The following is a 22,136-nucleotide window of genomic DNA, read 5'->3' as shown; positions in this document are numbered from 1 at the left end:
GTCCATAGGTATGAATGTGAGTGTGAATGGTTGTTTGTCTATATGTGCCCTGTGATTGGCTGGCCACCAGTCCAGGGTGTACCCTGCCTCTCGCCTGAAGACAGCTGGGATAGGCTCCAGCACCCCTTGCAACCCTCGTGAGGATAAGCGGTAGAAAATGAATGAATGAATGAATGATTTTTTTGATCAGTGTAGTTTACAATATAATAGAATTGTTAAACAAATTGTTCACGTTTTATGAGATACTGAATTGGTTGTTTTTATTCGCTCGGAAATATAATCATTCAACTTATTAAGATAGTTCTTAATAATGAAGATATTTCTGTAAAATATGAAAGTATCAATAAAAAGCGAGTACAGTATTGAATGTAGTCAGATTGTGCCCCACCAGTGTACAAGGTACTATTTTAACAATAGTTGCCTTTAAACCGCCCCCCATCTCTTAGCGGTGTGTCATAGTGTAGCACCAACAGAGACAGTGAACGCATCACTGGAAAACAAGGAGTGCGCAGGAGCTAGCGAGCAGCTGAGAAGTCAGATGGAAAGGAGGAGGCAGCAGCCACGGATATCATGACAGTTCAGTCGACGTTTGCCTTAAAGAAGAAGGCGAAATCAAACACCTTGCAGTGGGACGTTTAATGTTTCTTTTTTGGCTGCGCGGACGCATGTTTGCACCACTCCAAGGCGGGACTGCAGCGAGCGCGCACAGTGGTACTTGATGCAAGGAAAGCAACACCATTACGCGGGGATATTTTCCGTGATACGGGCTGCATTGATGGAATTTGAACGTTTACGCTTCAACTTGCTTGTGATGAGGAACCCAGGAGAAGTGGCCGTCAATGCTGCTTAGTGCGTAATCGTTCCTCTCGCATGGCTTCTCTCCACGGGTTTTTTGAAGTACACGCACACTGGTGACTGTTTAATGGCTGTGGGGTGCAGCCAGAAGAGTCGTGCGTGGAGACAGAGAAAGAGGACGGTGTAAGCAGAAGCCAGCGCACTTTTTTTTTGTCGCCTTCTTTTTGCGCACGGAGGAGGTGGATGCAACTCTTCTCAGAATCAGACTTTTCTTCTCCTCCTCCTTATTATTATTATTTTTCTCACTGCATCTTGTTTCTTTCGTAGTATGTCTGCACTCCGAAAGAAATTCGGGGACGATTATCAGGTAGTGACCACCTCATCCAGCGGCTCTGGCTTCAACAACCAGGCGCCCCCGGAGAAGAAGCGCAAGAGGCAGCGCTTCGTGGACAAGAACGGCCGCTGCAACGTCCAGCATGGCAACCTGGGGGGCGAGACGAGCAGATACCTCTCCGACTTGTTCACCACGCTGGTGGACCTGAAATGGCGCTGGAACCTGTTCATTTTCATCCTCACCTACACGGTGGCGTGGCTCTTCATGGCGTCCATGTGGTGGTTCATCGCCTACATCCGCGGGGACCTCAACAAAGCCCACAACGACAAGTACACGCCGTGTGTGGCCAACGTGTACAACTTTCCCTCCGCATTTCTCTTCTTTATCGAGACGGAGGCCACCATAGGTTACGGTTATAGGTACATTACGGACAAATGCCCCGAGGGAATCATTCTCTTCCTCTTCCAGTCCATCCTGGGCTCCATCGTCGATGCCTTCCTCATCGGCTGCATGTTCATCAAGATGTCTCAGCCCAAGAAGAGGGCCGAGACGCTCATGTTCAGCGAGCATGCTGCCATCTCCATGCGAGACGGGAAACTCACGCTCATGTTCCGGGTGGGCAACCTGCGCAACAGCCATATGGTCTCTGCGCAGATCCGCTGCAAATTGCTCAAAGTAAGTTGAGAGGAAGGAAGCATGCATGCACACGTCGCTCTAACGCTCTCTTAAGTCTCATTGCTAATTGGGCATATGCAATTAAAGCACCCCCACCCCACCCCCCCACCTGCCATACACGACCCAGTTGACCTGTCTAACATTGAGCATCACTTATACTATCATTTTATAGTACCCTATATCATATTTAAAATATATACTTTTAGAAAGCAAATTTGGAGATTATGTAACACTATAAATAAATAATATATTAAAATATTTCATATTATACACTAACGGTCAAATGTTTTAAAACACCCCAACTCCAATGAATGAGCTTGAAATAGTACAAAGGTAAGTGCCAGCATTAAAAAAAACAAAAACAAAAGAAGTTACCCAAAATGTGTATTTCAGAATGATACAAAAAGGCCACAAAATGGGTCAAACTTCCGCAGAAATGGAGGTTGGTGCAACTAATTCCTACAGGTGTTCCTACAAGTTTTGGAATACTTATACTACCTACCTCTGTCTGCATAAAAAACAGTGTTGGGAACACACTGTGCTACTATACACCCCCGTGAACATCATTTGTATGGCAGAAAGTCATCTGTTGCTACCAAAATGGTAAGAAAAAAGGGATTTAACAATGGAATAATACTTCAAAATGTTGTTTTTTTGCCTACATTGGAAATTGGAGTATTCAAAAACATTTGACTAGTAGTGTATAATACAATAATAATGCTATTTAGTTCTATTTTAATTCAAATAAAAACAAAACAAAAATATTTTAGATTATTATTGTAATTTGCAGTATTTGTCTAGTTTAAAGAAAACAATTATGTAATTTGATTGGATCTAAAAAAAAGTTATAAAATATTTGTAGGATTAAAATAAAGTTACTTGCGTCACTTATTCAGTTTTTAAAAGTATCAACTTAATCTGAGCCCAAATTAAGAAAATATTGAATTGGTTGCAATTTTACCTTAACATTTAAAATTGTTTATTATTATTATAAGGAACCTTTGATTTAATAAAACTAATTTTACTGCTTTTTACTTCCTGGTTTGGACATTTTTTATTATTATTATTGTATTATTATTATTATTATTATTATTATTATTATTATTATTATTATTATTATTATTATTATTATTATTATTATTATTATTATTATTATTATTATTATTATTATTATTATTATTATTATTATTGTCAAAGTAAGATTTGGCTAAATAAGGTGTTAGCATAATGCAGTGTAATGCAAACTCCAACCACACTAAACTTTGAATGTATTGGTCTTGTATTGGATCAGATTGTGCAGGTGTACCTAATGTAGTGTCTCTTGGGTGTTTATGCTCAAAGGGGTTAGAGGACTGTTGTATTGCGGTGCTGGCAGTACAGTATTTCTACCTACGCTTACGGCCGGAAGGATTCAGGCATTAGAAAAAACAATCAATATTCAATTTAAGTGTGGAGTTTAAGCTCGAGTTTAAAGACTTTCGCACAAGCGAGCCATTTAACATTCAGGAACTGTGACCATTTTATGCAGGATATCTTCATTTTCATGATGCCCAATAATGTAAGCATTATTTAATCATCGGTGTCTCTGCATGGCTGCCTGTCGTCATTAAGTAAAAAGCATGAAAAGCACGATCTCTTGGTTTGAGATTAGGCCGCTGTCTTGGGCGAGGGAGATTATTCTATTTATCTTTAAAAAAGTGTTGAGTTGCTTTCAAAGTGTGTCGTCCATGTAGCGTATGATCAATCTTTCTATCCGTTTAGCAGCTTTATGCCGAATGATGCCATAACCTTCTCCATGACATGTCTTCCCGTACGCTCCCTCAGTCTCGCCAGACCCCCGAAGGCGAATTCCTTCCGCTGGACCAGTTGGAGCTGGATGTAGGTTTCAGCACGGGAGCGGACCAGCTTTTCCTGGTGTCGCCGCTCACCATCTGCCACGTCATCGACACCAAAAGCCCCTTCTACGACCTCTCACAGAGGTCCATGCAAACGGAGCAGTTTGAAATAGTGGTGATACTGGAGGGCATCGTGGAGACCACAGGTGAGCCCCCTCCAAGGCGTATATGTACGTATGTGCTGAGTGTGCTCAAGTGAAAGCGTCCCGATGCTGTGGCATCTATTTCAGACTGTTATGAATAGTATTGATCTTTTTCATCTGTTAACAGCTGACAGCCAAATGGGCTCGTTATTGAGCCCTTGATTGCGTTTTATTGATCTGTGCTTCTGCGGCAAACATAGCTTGTAATACTAGCAGTTAGTGTTTATACATCACCGGTGATTGATTTTGGTGTGGAGTGACATCATTTACAGTCTACGTATTTCAACGGCGGTGTGTGATGAACGGGAGTTGAGTGTCGGGGTACACTTGAGGGAAAAATATCGATATCGATAGCTGCTATATATGGCATCATCATATAAACGAGTGCTGATGTAAAATCATGCCTTTTTTTTCTCATGACTTTGCAACTTTATTTTTTGTGAAATTGGTCTTAAACTAGACTCTTGTACAACCTTATACTCATAATTATAATTATTATTATTATATTATGTTATATATATAATATTTTATTATATTTATTATATTTTATATACATTTATATATATATATATTGAATAAGTTAATTAATTATGCTGCTTTGTGGTTGAATACAGCCTATTTATTATTTATTATTTATTATTTATTATTTATTATTTATTATTTATTATTTATTATTTATTATTTATTATTTATTATTTATTATTTATTATTTATTATTTATTATTTATTATTTATTATTTATTATATTAAAAAATCATATTTGGGCAGATTTTACACGCTTTATTTTGAAGCATAAAATGGAAAAATAAAAATAAAAATAAAAATAAAAATAATAATAATAAAAAAAAAAAAACTTAAACTATATTAGGAAAGCAGGAAGTGAACAAATGTAACAGTTACTGATTGTAAAAGTACCAGATGGAGGGGTAGGATTTAATAAGCTTTGCTTCTTCCTACTCCTTTTGGACATGTGGAACTGTGAACTGATTATGTGATGCATTCAATTGTAATCTGATGCATGTTCAAATGAAATTAAACCATTACCATTACTTCGGAGCGACTTATATTCCAGAAAATACTGTACTTCAAACGTCAGTAAACGAAATAAGTGACAATAAGGTCTTCAACCTGGACCGTGTCAGAAGTAAACAACTGCAATTGATGAGAGAAGCGGAGCATCCCTGAAGTGAATCTAATAATTACAATAATCACTCTTATTGCAAATGTTGAGGGAGAACATCAACATGGGGGATGTACTATACTGTACTGTAAATCCGCATCTTCATGGAGAGTCATGGTAAAAGTAGATATGATATATCGGATGGTTATCAATCACGCGAGTATATAATAAATGATCACCGCTTTCAAACACCACCAACGGTTTGCCAGTTTTCAGCTTTTCATGCTCACTTAATACACATTGTCCAGGTTTGATACCTCATAGCGGCTATCCTTACTGGAGGATAATAATTCACTTTCCAAGGTCCCTTCGGAATAAGGGGTTTCCATTTCTACAAGCTGGAGTAATGCCTCAAGTGAATTTCTGTGCTATGCTTGTGTTAAATTCACTGTGTGCTGCTGGAGTGTAAGGGAACACTCTTAATGCAATAGCTTGATGATGAGGAGATGGGACAAGAAGGCTTTCTTGGCAGACTTTTTAAATGGAAATTAGCTATTCAATTCCTAATGGAATGTTTTCATAGTGAGTTAATGCACTTTCATTAACACCCGAGGCAGCTTACGCTACGTTTTATTTGCACCTTTTACACTTCTACACGTGTGTGTGTGTGTGAGAGAGAGAGAGAGAGAGATCGTGAAATACAGTAGGTGCGCCTGGAGAAAACCCCTGTAATGGGAACTGTCACATGGTCAATGGGGGGTATTAAATATTCCTCTATCTAAAATAATCATATACTGTACATTTACAGTAAGATTATACTAATACTATACTTAAACTAATGTTTGAATCAATCAAAATTGAAAGAGTGAAATGAACGACATATTCCACTTTCATACCACTGGGTCTAATTTTTATGCTCATTTTGGGCCGTTTGTATTGAGTTGTGGACTCATGTAGAGCAGCTACACACAATAACCCGCATATAAAGCTTCCTAGATTCACATTCTGCACTTCTTTGTGCAGCGTTTCCATGGATTCCCTGTTTCCGACCCAACCAGTCTCTTTAATTTACTCCAACCCCCAGCCCTCCTGCCTAAACACTGACAGCGACATTGCGGGAGCAAAACAACGATAGTAATGAAATTCTGATTTTAAAATCCTGTCAGAGCCTGGTGGTAAAATGCCACTGTGTGCCACAGAGTGCGGACAGATAGTCCGCATGATGGTGTCATTACAGGGCAAGGAGCTGTCATTAAACTTTACAGGCACAGTCAATATTAAGGCTGTGCTGAAGTGTCCAACTGTACATTTACACTGGTGAGCCCGCCATAAGATTGTCTCTTCCATAATGGTCACACAACTTCTTCGGTTATGCAGTGAATGGTCTGATGATAATGCATTTAAAAAATTGTGTGTTAAGTTGCTGTGTGATGAGTTTAGCGTTCTTTGTAAGGTGACACTGTCAGGCTGTTTTTTCATAGCTCATGATTAACTCCAGTGGCAAGGCGGTCGAGTGGTTAGCGCGCAGACCTCACAGCTAGGAGACCAGGGTTCAATTCCACCCTCGGTCATCTCTGTGTGGAGTTTACATGTTCTCCCTGTGCATGCGGGTACTCCGGTTTCCGGTAGAAAATGAATGAATGATAATGCATTTTAAAAATTGTGTGTTAAGTTGCTGTGTGATGAATTTAGTGTTCTTTGTAAGGTGACACTGTGAGCCAGACTGTTTTTTCATAGCTCATGATTAACTCCGGCGGCACGGCGGTCGAGTGGTTAGCGCGCAGACCTCACAGCTAGGAGACCAGGGTTCAATTCCACCCTCGGTCATCTCTGTCATCTCTGTGTGGAGTTTGCATGTTCTCCCTGTGCATGTGTGGGTTTTTCTCCGGGTACTCCGGTTTCCTCCCACATTCCAAAAACATGCTAGGTTAATTAGCGACTCCAAATTGCCCATAGGTATGAATGTGAGTGTGAATGGTTGTTTGTCTATATGTGCCCTGTGATTGGCTGGCCACCAGTCCAGGGTGTACCCCGCCACTCGCACGAAGACAGCTGGGATAGGCTCCAGCACCCCCGCGACCCTTGTGAGGAAAAGCGGTAGAAAATGAATGAATGATAATGATAATGCATTTTAAAAATTGTGTGTTAAGTTGCTGCGTGATGAATTTAGTGTTCTTTGTAAGGTGACACTGTGAGCCAAACTGTTTTTTCATAGCTTATGATTAACTCCCGCGACCCTCGTGAGGAAAAGCGGTAGAAAATGAATGAATGAATGAATGAACTTATCGTTTTAATTGTATTACAGTCTCAGAAAATGGTAACCTGGTACAAACATTCAAACAGTAATGGCTGTGATGCAGATATAAATTCGACTTTTTCCTGCTCCTTTTTGTAAATGTATTTTTTGTGTGATTTCATTGACTTAAGTACAAGAAAACATCAAACAATTTTCACATTTCCGCATCAAATAAAAAGCTGACATGAGGCGGTGGCACACCTCTCCCTCTTGGTTTAAGTGCGCACTGGATGCCATGTGTTTGTCAGCGTGTCACCAATATACTGTTTTCAGACATATTTATAAATAAAACACATAGAAATGTCATACGTTGAGGCGCTGCAGCAAGGGACAGGTCTATAAGCTGGAAGGTGCTTGTCGCTGCCCTCCTTCCATTGAGAGTAAAAGCCAGCATTTGACAGTTATGGACACCAGTACCAGCTGGAGAGAGATACAAACTTTCAAAGGAAGTCAGCGCCTCACCAGCCATGAACCTCGCTTACCCTCGTTTGTTTACATCCCAGACGTTCCTGCACTAGTTGTGCTCGAGCGACGTCGGCGGAAAGGCAAAGGGTGGGGGGGGGGTGGGGCTGATGTAGAAACAATCTACAGTTAAAAATTGATGTATAGTGAAAGTCTAAATCCTCAGACGCTTTCATTTCTGGCCAATGCAACTCTGTTTCCATGGCAACCTCTCCTTGAGTATGCAGGCTTGCAGCAGTGCACCTAAACTTAGGTTGTTTTATTCCGATCATACGAGGACGATAACAGGGTTTGTGTAATAAAACAGATGCTGCAATGAAATTGCTTTGTTAACACAGCGACATGACAACCCCCATCTCCAGTGAAATAGGAAAAGCACCCAAAGGGATGGAATAAGATGTAATATTTATGTGAAGTATGGTGTTTATTAGTGAAGATGCTGATCTGCGTTCTTTTTTTTTATGGCCTCGCAATCACACTCTGCTAGACAAAAAAAAAACGCACACAAATAGATTCCCTTTTTACACAGTGAACTTTTGTGTCTTTACAAAATATCTTATGCTGATGTGCCCACACGAAAAGACAAGCGAAGAATGTGTAGGATTGTTCTATTTTGCTCTGACAACCTCTCCACCTTAGAAAAAGCAGCACCAGCTATTCCTCCTTCTTTTTTCAATTGCAGCCGGAGGTGTTTTGATCATGCACACTCCAAATGAGACGTGTAGGTTTTGGGATATTTGCTTCTGGAATAATGCCAGGAGTGGCTTTGTTGGATTTTTTTTTTTTTTACTTGTTTTGTTTTCATGCAGCTGCAAGATGATGAATGTTTTGGGTTTGTGCTGCTTAGGATTTATTGCTTTTTACATCACATTGCAATTAATAGACTGCGGTGAGTGTCTATGCTAAGAAGCACACTTGCAGCACGACTTCTCTTATATTAAAAGTTGTGGATGACTTAAGAGGAGGAATATCTGGCTAAAATTTGGACTCAAAACTGAAAATGCAACAAAGAGGAGAGCTGTGAAGCCTACATGGGTGTTTAAGAATCAAATTGCATGTTTAGTATGTTGCCAGGTCTGCAGTAACATTGAAAATACTCCCTGCCAACAGTTCACCGCGCTCCCCATTATTTGACCTAAAACAAATGACGTAAGTAAGAACTCCACCCCACGTCACGCCCTCTCCAAGCGTTCAATTCACCATAAATAGTCAATGCAAAGTGGCTCATGAATGCATTTGAGCAATACACTTAATTAGGCTTAATAAGCATCTGCGATGCCGTCGTATTGACTCCTATATGATTTGTTGAGTGTGCTAAAGAAACGCAGCGCTTTTGCTTTGGAATTGATGGTAATTGATGGTAATCATACAATTATCTGCAACAATTGCTTCGCTTTATGAACAACCAATTTACAGTAAAGGACACAAAGTTGTGATTGGTGGTATAGTAATAATAATAATAATAAATTATTATTAATAACTAATAATAATAATTAATTAATACTTTATTATACTATTATTTTATTATATATATATATTATATAATTATTATGTCAATAATAATAATAATCATTATTATTATTATTAATATATTACAATAATAATAATAATAATAATTGTATAATTAAATAATACAAAATAACAATAGTAATTATAAAAGAGAACACAGGTCACATAATAATCAAAATCAAAATCAAAATCAAAAACTTGGGGGAGCTTATCTGGCTTATGCCCACACCCATATAAGGAAGTCTGCTCCTCTGTGACATCACAAACGGGCAGTTTTACCACGCCTTCTGAAACCGTGCCTTTTGACCCATCCCATACTTTTTTCAGGCCTCACTTCCAAATACCTAAACCTCATTATCTGAAACTTTGGCATCATTTAACATGAGAATACAGCATTCTAACTACATTTATAGGTCAGAAAAGTGGAAAAAGCACATTTGGTCCACTTTAAATAATCTCCTTACATTTTTTCTCCCAATATTATGTTGTTATGCCTGTAACTTTATTCTTATGATATTGTAAATAGTCCAATGCTATGCAACTAAAATGACATATATTCTTATAATATTTAATATTTATAGTTTATTCTCATACAATAGCGAACTTATTTGTTGTTAGAATGTGACTTTTTTCCTCTTGATATTTTGACTTAATTCTCTGAAAAATACTATTTCTACTTTTTTCTTGTATGACTTTATTTCAAAATTTTCTTTATTCTCTAGTAACAGTTTCCCCAACCTAAGTTTTCCAAATTATTTACATTTTTCGAAATGATAGTCATAATCAACATTGAAACTTTTTTTTGGTAAAATTTCTATTTTTGCTGTAGTTGCTTAAAAAAAGTTAATCTTCATGTAGAATGTGCCACGTGTCAATAAAAAAAAAAAAAAAAAAAAACGGCATTGACCGCAAATAGCCCCCGCGTCGCACTTTAGACAAACCTGATGTAGCCGACGTGCGTACCATATAAAGCTGGAAGTGTTGCTGGCAGAGACACGGCCACCTTTAGATGCGCCCCTGGCATAAAGTGTGTTTGGCTGATGTGAACATACTGTAAGATCCCTGGCAGGCAGCTGCGTGTGTGATTAATGATCTTATTACGGCTCATAAAGGCAACAGGGCTTTTTTTTTTTTTTTTCTGAAACATGGCCGCATGTGAGCAGCAGTGCAGTCACTGTTGCTGTGAGTCACTGCCCCCTTGGAGTCTCTAGACGTGCTTACAACACAAAGAGAAGAATGTGGAGGAGTCTTGTATGAACTGTTATATATGCTGAAACCTGGACTCATTTTAAAAAAAAAATTATTGCTAAAGAGCTGCTTGTAGATGTGAAAAATACTGTGAAAAAGTGTTTGCCCCTTTCCTGATTTCTTATCTTTTACTTTTTTAAATTAACCTTTTATTATGAATGCAGGGGAAAACCTTCATGTCCCTGTATGAACACTAGTGCACTCTATTTGAAGAGCTTGCAAACAAAAGGCGCTAAATCCATTTTGACTGATTTCGAGAAAATCAATGATTTTTAACTACGCACATATCAATATATTTGGTCATCATTTGGTCTATATTGCAAATGCAAGAGCTATCAATATAGGTAATAAAAATGCATGCTATAAAAATCCTGCACACACCATGTATTTTATATATTTTTTTAAATTATTTTTTTTCTTCGGATTTAGCGCCTTTTGGCTGAAATAAATTTGAAGTCACCTTTAACTTCTTCAATGGCATTGTTGTAAAAGAATGTAAGGTGCTTTAATGTGCTATGCTAATAAAATAATTACAACACAGAAGCCATTCTCAACATACAATACAAAATAATTATTATTAATTAAATTAATAAAAATTTTATAACATACTGCATAACATACTGTAACTATCATACGTGTACTTAATGTACACAAACAAAACAGGATGCGCACTGATACTGGCTTTCTGTATGTGCAGTGCCAATTGTATTCTTCTCTCTGATTGGTCAGATTATCAATAGATGGGAAACTTGGGCCAATCAGAATAAAGAATAAAGAAAGGGATTTAGCGCCTTTTGGTTGAAATCTGAAATGGAAATAGCGCCTTTTGGTTGAAATCATATTTTTTAAAATGATTTCAAGACCAAAATATGTGATTTGGATACACATGACAGAGGTCTATTAAACTCATGAAAAACATGCAACTTAGTGAAAATTGGATTTAGCGCCTTTTGGTTGCAAGCTCTTCATTTTCACTCAATTGCTTTATTAATTGTAAACCAATTCCACATGATAGATGCAATGTTTCGCTTTCTTTCACTATGACATTAAGCTCCGTATTATTACTGGTAATTCTCAGTGCTGTTTGAAACAAGAAAAAAAAAACAATATTCATGAGTACAAAACTGTCTCTTCACTTAAAACCTTTTGTGATTTAATACATGCAAATTTCCCCAGACTGAACATTAGACTCGGACGTGCAGTGAAATCTAAATATGACTTAAAATAAGTCATATTTAGAAGTCATAATAAATTAGTCATGAAGTGTTTACTTGATAATAAACACATTTGTGTTCATCATGGGAGGTTTCACTCATGGCTGTAATTCGCTGTTGTGCTGAGACGGGCAGATAGCAAGCAAACGCTGTGATAATTCCTATGTTGGTGATGTTCCATTCACAGCCCGCGTTGCAATGAGAAGACCGCAGCGTTAGACCACGCTCTGTCTTGGATGGCTTTTTCCCGCTGTTTACAAGGCAACCGGTGGCTAAAAAGATCAAAAAGAGGCATTGTCTTTTGCTCCAGATTCCACGTTATTTTTGTTGTCAGCCCCCTCTTTTTTTCATATTGCTACGCCGCTTCCCTGTGAATCAGAGCTACAAAGAGAAAAAATAGAATATGTGCTTATTTGAAAGTGAGTGGGGGTGGCAAGCAATATAGAGTGGATCAACTGGTCATGTTTATTCATAAGACACAGCAGTTTTAAATAATGATGCTATACATACTTGTAATTATACATCGTGAATGGGTCCATTGCTTGAATACATTAACAGAAATGCATGCGCGGGGTATATGGTCAACTATGAATGCAGTAATAATAATAATAATTGAGCAATTCTGAAAGAAAAAATGGAAAATGCAAGAAAAAGTTGCAAAATTAGGCAAATTAAGTCACAGGGCTCTAATTTTGTAGACCAGGACAATTTTTTTTAGCAGCGCAGTCCGGCGCACCCACGCATCGGTACCTCCCGCCAGCCTAAGTGTCAAAGACTGAGGAGTCCTTTTTCAAATCAAATTGGTCACACTTTCTGTAGACCAGGACAATTTTTTTTTTTAGCAGCGCAGTCCGGCGCACCCACGCATCCGTACCTCCCGCCAGCGTAAGTGTCAAAGAGTGAGGAGTCCTTTTTCAAATCAAATTGGTCACACTTTCTGTAGACCAGGACAATTTTTTTTTTAGCAGCGCAGTCCGGCGCACCCACGCATCCGTACCTCCCGCCAGCGCAAGTGTCAAAGAGTGAGGAGTCCTTTTTCAAATCAAATTGGTCACACTTTCGGTAGACCAGGACAATTTTTTTTTTCGCAGCGCAGTCCGGCGCACCCACACATCCGTACCTCCCGCCAGCGCAAGTGTCAAAGAGTGAGGAGTCCTTTTTCAAATCAAATTGGTCACACTTTCTGTAGACCAGGACAATTTTTTCTTTTTTTAGCAGCGCAGTCCGGCGCACCCACGCATCCGTACCTCCGGCCAGCGCAAGTGTCAAAAAGTGAGGAGTCCTTTTTCAAATCAAATTGGTCACACTTTCTGTAGACCAGGACGATTTTTTTTTTAGCAGCGCAGTCCGGCGCACCCACGCATCCGTACCTCCCGCCAGCGCAAGTGTCAAAGAGTGAGGAGTCCTTTTTCAAATCAAATTGGTCACACTTTCTGTAGACCAGGACAATTTTTTCTTTTTTTAGCAGCGCAGTCCGGCGCACCCACGCATCCGTACCTCCCGCCAGCGCAAGTGTCAAAGAGTGAGGAGTCCTTTTTCAAATCAAATTGGTCACACTTTCAATCAAATTGGTCACTCTCCCAAACCGAACCAAACACTCTCCCGAGGACTTCCGGAAAAAACTTCTTTCAGGGCTCACTTCCGAATGCCCAAACCTCATTATCTGACACTTTGGCATCGTTTAACGGTTTAGATCCCCTTTAATATTGCAACTTTATCCTGACTTTAACCAAGTAGTTGGACTTTATTTTCAGTGTGTCCCAAATAATGGCTTCTTCCATTAAGATGAGCGAAATGAAAAAGAATGACCTGTCTCGTGTTGGAGAGAAATAATGTGTCCTAATGATGGCATCCTACCTTTGCTTCTTTTAGTTGTTGTTGTTGTGCAAATGCTGAGTTAAACATGGAATGAAGACTAATTACTGCAATGAAGATTTGTATTTTTTTTTGGGTCCGGAATAGAAATCAGCCAGTATAATTCATTAGAAACATTTATTGCAGTTGATTAGCAGAGCAGCCAATGTCATGGCCTGATCCACGCTTTTATTATCAGCACACTTAATTGAAATGAAAATGGAGAGGTTTCCATTGTGCACATGGCTTAATAGTTTCAATTAGGACTAAGAGCTGCTATCCTATTCCTGATGTTCTGAACTTGCCACAATTGGACTTTGGATATGAGCCGACTGTGACTGTCTGGACAACGTGACCTATAATTTATTGCGGGTCACCTCACAGAGAGCGCTCTGTGTCACATCTCATCTCGAGGGGTTAAAGTGGGTTTAGAGGGGAAGTAATAACTGCAGATCAGGAGTGCGTTGTCGAATCAGACGTGCTCGGGGTGACGACTCGGGAGAGCAGAGGCTGGAGATGGTGAACTTCAAAATGGGTATCCACGTGCACGAACTTAGAGTACGTCGCCATTGTTATTAAATGAGATGACTGTCACATAGAGGATCTTTGAAGAGTGTATCTGGTAGTCGTTCACATTCTCAAATACTGCAGAGTGGTCCTGTCAAATACGGAATCCTTCATGTTTAATAGTGTAGGTCCTTAAAAACTGTGGAATACTACATGATACCTTCAACCATGAAATGATTTGGAATACCTTTGAATTCATGAACATTTCTTCTATGATGTTCCTCTTGTGTTACCATTCTGGTATCATCTCTTATGTTAACGGGTCGGTTTTGACCCGTGCATTAAATCAGCTATAAAATACACTACAAACAATAAGTTACCATCATGTACAGTGGCGTGAAAAATGTCTTCTCATGTCTTGGTTATCTTCTTAGGCTTCCTCATTCAATGAAAATGTTGGTTTTAATAATTTTGGTGTTGCCATGTAGGCCTTTTTTTTGTCACTATACCCCTCGATTTCAATTTCCAAAAATGGTCAAATGAACATCAAAAGAATCATATTCATAAATTGAAGGTTCTTTTGTTACCTGGCTATTACTGAGGGATATAGAACATATCTCTTAAATCAATTAGTTTTATTTATTTTCTCATTTTAGTATTAATCACTATAGAAATATCTATGGTGTTCGGGTCAATTTTGACCCATATATATTAATGTCAAGAAAAAGTAGAAAAAGTTTTTGTTTTCAGCAACAGATCAAAGCAGAACAGGCATTTTCCTTGGAAAAGGACAAGATGTTCATCCACTGTCATCGTTAGCCTGGTTTGAACATCAGCAGAAGGAGCTGAGGACCTGCAGACTTTTTCCCCTTCAGTGTTTGCCACGGTAATGATTATTCTTTTCAGTGACACAAAGTGGCATAAACAGCCCAAAACCGGCACGGCGGTTGAGTGGTTAGCGCACAGACCTCACAGCTAGGAGACCAGGGTTCAATTCCATCCTCGGCTATCTCTGTGTGGAGTTTGCATGTTCTCTCCGTGCATGCGTGGGTTTTCTCCGGGTACTTCCAAAAACATGCTAGGTTAATTAGCGACTCCAAATTGTCCATAGGTATGAATGTGAGTGTGAATGGTTGTTTGTCTATATGTGCCCTGTGATTGGCTGGCCACCAGTCCAGGGTGTACCCCGCCTCTCGCCTGAAGACAGCTGGGATAGGCTCCAGCACCACCCTCGTAAGGATAAGCGGTAGAAAATGAATGAATGAATGAGTTCTCCTCCTATTTTGTGTGGAAGTGGTAACTTTTTGGCTTCTTATTTTGTCTTTCCCCACCCTTGGCCATCTCTGTGTGGAGTTTGCATGTTCTCCCCGTGCATGCGTGGGTTTTCTCCGGGTACTCCGGTTTCCTCCCACATTCCAAAAACATGCTAGGTTAATTAGCGACTCCAAATTGTCCATAGGTATGAATGTGAGTGTGAATGGTTGTTTGTCTATATGTGCCCTGTGATTGGCTGGCCACCAGTCCAGGGTGTACCCCGCCTCTCGCCTGAAGACAGCTGGGATAGGCTCCAGCACATCCGCGACCCTCGTGAGGAAAAAGCGGTAGAGGGCCGAGGGTGGAATTGAACCCTGGTTTCCTAGCTGTGAGGTCTGCGCGCTAACCACTAGTCCGCCGTGCCGCCCTCAGGATAATATATCAGGTTTTATTCAAGAGAGAATTGAACGTGATGTTAACACAATTACGTAGTTTGTGTGTATTGCCGATGCGCCGCAGTGACTTTCCCATAATGGTCATAGCAGCGCCACACCAGACATCCTGGATTCATTATCCCTTTTAGATGAACTGCACTGGCTTCCCAAGGGGGCGACACGTTAATTGTGTCTTTAGGGATTTGTCAACCCCCCCTACCGGGTAGCAATAAATCACCGATAGAGGAGCTCCGAGGGCAGACCCGGGATGAACCGGTGCGATGAAACCACCAGAGATCCATTCAACACCGATGTCTTTCTCTTCAGGCTAGCGAGACATAGACGAGGCATCAACAAAACAAACACGAGGTGGCACTGAGGTTGCCGTTATAGACGACGACGGGCACTCGGGGGCAAAGTGCTACATGTTGTGTGACTGTGATAATATTGGCAGCTTAAGCTCGTTTCCGAGCTTGTGCACTTGCAGTGTTGGCCACAGGCCACATTGATTGGTGGAGCTGCCACCACCGTCCCCGAAGTGCAGGTGAATCAATGGTGCAGCCTAAACACAAAGCTACATGAATATGTTGTTCTTAAGGCAAGAGACTCCTCAGGGATTTTCCTTTTCTATTCTTGTCGCTCAGGCAAGCTTGCAGTTGGATGGACTCGCTTTGCTTTGTACAGTTCCGGCTTGAAAAAACAATTGATTCTTTTCTTTGATACCGCTCAAGGCTTAAAACATCAAACTCCTCTTCATGCCGATACTTGTGCAGTAATCCCTCGTTTATCTTGCTTAATTGGTTCCAGAACCGATAAGTGAATTTCGGCAAAGTGAGATTTTTTTTATTGATAAATAGAATACCTTTTTTTTTTAAACAAAAAAAAACAAAAAATCAATAAAATAAATGAAATAAAATAATAAAATAAAATAAAAAAATGAAATAAAATAAAATAAAATAAAATAAAATACAATAAAATAAAATAAAATACCTTATTTTACTGGCTATTTGCTGGCTTCTTAACATTATTAGAGCACATGGACATATAATAACATCCCTGTAGCCGCCTTTACCCAATAAATTAGAAAATAAATAAAAATAAAATAAGTAAAAATAAATAATTTAAGCCATAATTAGGACTCATGCTTGTGTGTGTTTCAATAAATATGTAAGAAATTACGTCAGGGTTTTACCTTGGAGTGGATTACAGCTGCAATAGTCGCCCGTGTTATTATTATTATTATTATTATTATTATTATTATTATTATTATTATTATTATTATTATTATTATTATTATTATTATTATTATTATTATTATTATTATTATTGTGAGAGACATTGTGTTGTGACATACATGAAACCAGCCACAAAACCTGTTGTTACGGCAACAAAGCCTGGTGCTTGTGTGTCTCACCAAACATTACTTACATTAATGACCAGCATAGAATACTATATATAGGCCAATGCTTCAATATTCATTCATTCATTCATTCATTTTCTACCACTTATCCTCACGACAAGACAGCTGGCATAGGCTCCAGCATATCCGCGACCCTAATGAGAATAAGCGGCATCCAAAATTGATGGATGGATGGGTCATATTGAACCACAAACCAGCATGATTTATTCATATATTTTGGAAAAACCCTGACAAAATAAAGCTGCGGAATTCAAATCCAGTTCCAAGCAGTTGCAATCCGCTCAAACGCTACAAAGTATGCCTCAACTTGTGTTTCACGGAAAACAGGGACCAATGAAACATGCTTACTCGCATCAAATGTTGACGCTTTGCTTGCATCCATGTCGGATGCTCTCTAGCTCTAGTCGACGTAACGTAAGTGCCTCTGACTCAACTCTGAGTTTTTTTTAAGCTACAGCTCCCTTCTCAGCTGAAATTCCCTTTTCTCTCTTCTATCCTCTCACTCCATCAGGAGATGAGCCAACCTCACATTCAGCCTGGGGGAGAGTCGGTGGTGCTTTTTCCTCCCACTCACCCACCTGTTATAGGCCTAGCATTTCTGCGACAGGGCGGTCAGAGGTGTGAACCACAGAGTCCATATCTGAGGGTTCGTTACCTACTGACTTTGCCACTACGGTCTCCACACCATTATCCATTGACAGTGTACCGATTACACCTCCCTTACGCCAGCAGTGCACCACTGCTGTTTTTAGATTGGCTTTTTGGAGTGCAAAAAAAGGCAGTAAAAAAAAATCTGCCTTTTCACACTTTTCAAGGCTGCTCAGCTCAGGATTGGCCACAAACGTTGTCCAACACAATGGCCGTGCTCATAAAATAACACAAACGTGTTCACAAAGAAAAATTTGCTTCACTGGGTCTGCAAAAAAAGGTTTTTAGCATTGTCCGCACACATAAATGTAAAAATGTTTTTTTTCCCCCAAAGGTCCTATTTCTCCTCTCTTGTTGAGAATTGTATTATGTTTTTGGGTAACACTTTATTGTTTGTTTTAGGTATGATTTTAGCTCTTTGAACATTTACAAGATCAGCAAATTTTAATAACTGTGTGTTTAGGATAAAAAGTTTTCTATGACCTCTATAACCAGCATTATACATTAAATGTTTTTTTATTTGTTTTAAAATTTAAAATTTAAAATTTAAAATTTAAAATTTAAAATTTAAAATTTAAAATTTAAAATTTAAAATTTAAAATTTAAAATTTTAAACAAAAGTCAATTTTAAATTTATAACTTGAATCAAGAAATAATAATAATAAAAAAATTAAAATTTAAAATTTAATTTTTAAATTTCAAAATTAAAAAATTCAATTTAAAATTTAAAATTTAAAATTTAAAATTTAAAATTTTAAATTTTAAATTTAAAATTTAAAATTTAAAATTTAAAATTTAAAATTTAAAATTTAAAATTTAAAATTTTAAATTTTAAATTTTAAATTTTAAATTTTTAATTTTAAATTTTTAATAATTTAATTTTTCTATTATTATTATTATTTCTTGTATCAAGTTAGATACGGTAAAACCAGAGAACAATAGACAGAATGGAGTCATTTCTGTTCCAGAACAAATTTAGCTTTTTTCGATATTGATAATATTTCTTCCTACTTTATAATGTTTTATTTGTAATGTGGGATTTCCAACTCATTTTACTGTCTATTATAACATCCAAACATTTGTTTTTGTTTTGTTTATTTTATATATAGGGCTAAGAGTTTTGGTCCCGGTATTGACCCCTGGGGTACACCGCACAATACATGTAAACTTTCAGATTATATTATTCGGGTGTCCAATACATTTGTTCATATTGGAGATATCAGTTGAGGTAGTGAAAATCACTCCATGGGTGTTTTTTTTGGGGAGGGGGGGGGTGACCAATGGTGGTTTGGAATCGATCCATGTAGTTTTATACATTAACTGGTTACCTCCATGGTAGTGTTAAGCACCGCCTCTACTTCCACTCTCCTTCCTGTGTTAATAGCCTACAGCCATATGCTCCTCGTCGCCCTGCCCGACTCCCCACCTTGCGTGGAGATGGCTGGCAGCCCCCGCTCACATTCCCTTCCGTTCTTTTCCGACAGCATCCCCACTCAAGCCTCAGCATCCAGGCGCTCCCCTCCCCCACACAGCAGTGCACTTCCCCTGCCTTTTTCTTCCTCCCATCCTCCCATCCTCCCCCTCCTTCTCCTTCTTCTTACAGCTAAGCCGTCAGTGTGCACGAGCACTAAAAGCTACGTGCTGCCAACAACTGTAAGCCACTTTTGCAAACAGATCGCACACTTGGACACAATTTTAACGGCACAAGGGACTTTCTTCCATTTTGGAAAAAAAAAGTCAAACTAAAGGAAATAAGCAGTGGAATGTTTCCGGATATGCTGCCTTTTACTGCATGGTCACCATAGAAACAGCTGGTCTGACTGGTGTACTGAGCAATAAAGGCTTTACAGTATATCAGACCTGACTTTTAAATATGATGTAATCATCTCACCATTATAACAACATTGTCTCGGCGATGGCTCAGCATTCCTCCACACTTCTTCACTTTATTTTAAAAAGCCTACTCAGTGGCTCCTATTAGGAGACAAATGGCATCCTTTGTGTTTTACACAATGGAGCATGAAATACAGTGGAGTCTTACACAATTTGTTTCCATACTCAGATGATTTACCGTGTAATACTAATACGTTCTAGAGTCATGAAACCTTCATTAACTTGCATGGCTTTTCTACGAGCGCTACGGCTTCCTCACACCTTCCAAATATTCATTTTCATTCATTCATTCATTCATTTTCAATTTGGAGTCGCTAATTAACCTAGCATGTTTTTGGAATGTGGGAGGAAACCGGAGTACCCGGAGAAAACCCACGCATGCACGGGGAGAACATGCAAACTCCACACAGAGATGGCCGAGGGTGGGAATTGAACCCTGGTCTCCTAGCTGTGAGGTCTGTGCGCTAACCACTAGACCGCCGTGTCGCCCATATTCATTTTCATAATTTTCAGAATTCATTTTCGACAGCTTATCCTCACGAGTGTCGCTGGAACTTATCCCAGCTGTACACCCTGGACTAGTCGCCATTCAAACAACCATTCACACTCACATTCATACCTATGGACAATTTGGAGTCGGCAATTAACCTAGCATGTTTTTGGAATGTGGGAGGAAACCGGAGCACCCGGAGAAAACCCATAGGGAGAACATACAAACTCCCCACAAAGATGGCCGAGGGTGGAATTGAACCCTGGTTTCAACCCTAAATTTGACAGTCAGGGTTGTTCAACACAGCCAGTAAGACTTTTACTGATTAATACTACTTCAAAACTGGTCTTCTTGTACATGAACATTGTATACAGGAGGTCGTACGCCAAGTCACCACTTTAATTGGCATTTTTACATTTTTTGTCATGGGAACCCATTGGAGTCGCTAATTAACCTAGCATGTTTTTTGGAATGTGGAAGGAAACCAGAGTACCCGGAGAAAACCCACGCATGCACGGGGAGAACATGCAAACTCCACACAGAGATCGCCGAGGGTGGAATTGAACCCCGGTCTCCTAGGCTGTGAGGTCTGTACGCTAACCACTCATCCGCCGTGCAGCCTCTTACCAATCTATTCACTAATTTCCTATTCATAGCTGGTTAATCTCCATTGTAACGCAGTTCCACTTATTCTTCTGTTTTCAGCCCTTTTCATTAGTTAGTTAGCTACGTGATTCCTCCTCCTCCTTCAGTGATATTGATATCCGTAAGAACTGTGGTTTATTTTATTTGCCGCCACAGAGGTGTGGATTAGTAACTTAAGTAAGAAGAGCGGCTTTGCACTCTGGTGGGTCATACTTTAGTCGTGCCGCCTAGCAGGAATACCACCAGGATCGTATGTCTTAGAAAGTAGTATCGGTAAATATCGGATTGACCGCCATCCCTATACCGCTTGTTAAGAGTTGTGGGACAAATAGTGTTAGAAGTGAGATTACGTTAATTAAGTTTAATTAAATTAAATTAAGGAAAATACATTTCTGCGGTTCACAATAGATGAAAATATTAGCTGGAAACCTCATATTACAAATATACAACATAAGGTGGCCAGAAATATTTCAATATTGAACAAAGCAAAATTTGTTCTCAATCAGAAATCACTCCACACTCTTTATTGCTCTCTGGTTCTACCATATCTTACTTATTGTGTGGAAATATGGGCTAATAACTATAAAAGCAATCTTCACTCGCTAAATGTACTGCAAAAAAGGCCAGTAAGGATAATTCATAATGCCACCTACAGAGAACATACTAACTCCTTATTTCTAAAATCACAAATACTTCAACTTGCTGATATAGTTCATCTTCAAACAGATAAAATAATGCATAAGGCTAAAAATAACCAATTAGCTAAAAATGTCATCCAATACTTCTCTACAAGAGAGGAGAAATATGATCTCAGGGAAGAAGTACATTTGAAACACTTCTATGCTAGGACTACGTTAAAAAGCCATAGCATTTCAGTATGTGGAATCAAACTATGGAATGGATTGAGTAAGACCCTCAAACAATGCACAACGATGAGCCAATTCAAGAAACAATACAAGCAGTTGATGTTTGCTAAATACAAGGATGAAGAGTCTTGAACCAGTCATGATGTGCTATACATATCACTATATTGACACTTACTATGGTACCCATTATGGCATTGGATGCTCATATCACCTTGTACTTCGGTACGGGACAAAAAAAATAAAAACTAAAAAAATAAAAACTTAAACTATATTAGGAAAGCAGGTAGAGAACAAATGTAACAGTTACTGATTGTAAAAGTACCAGATGGAGGGGTAGGATTTAATAAGCTTTGCTTCTTCCTACTCTTTTCGGTCATGTGGAACTGTGAACTGATTATGGGATGCACTCAATTGTAATCTGATGCATGTTCAAA

General features: G+C 39.0%; 1 protein-coding gene across 2 annotated transcripts in view; it reads left to right on the top strand.

Moving 5' to 3' along the window:
- Positions 1-478: 478 nt before the first annotated feature.
- Positions 479-22,136, top strand: part of kcnj3a (potassium inwardly rectifying channel subfamily J member 3a) — a 37,806-nt gene continuing 16,148 nt past the window's right edge. The window contains exons 1-3 of one of the 2 annotated variants that reach the window (XM_058082488.1): positions 479-1,034; positions 1,123-1,804; positions 3,629-3,845. In XM_058082488.1, the coding sequence (XP_057938471.1) occupies positions 1,124-1,804; positions 3,629-3,845 (898 nt within the window). In that variant the 5' untranslated portion in view covers positions 479-1,034; position 1,123. Of the gene's footprint in view, positions 1,805-3,628; positions 3,846-22,136 lie in introns of both variants that reach the window. The other variant, XM_058082486.1, reaches the window with a different exon arrangement.

The sequence above is a fragment of the Doryrhamphus excisus genome, chromosome 9, assembly GCF_030265055.1.
Source record: "Doryrhamphus excisus isolate RoL2022-K1 chromosome 9, RoL_Dexc_1.0, whole genome shotgun sequence".
In the NCBI taxonomy this organism is placed as follows: domain Eukaryota; kingdom Metazoa; phylum Chordata; class Actinopteri; order Syngnathiformes; family Syngnathidae; genus Doryrhamphus; species Doryrhamphus excisus.
This window is presented reverse-complemented; position numbering and strand designations above follow the sequence as displayed.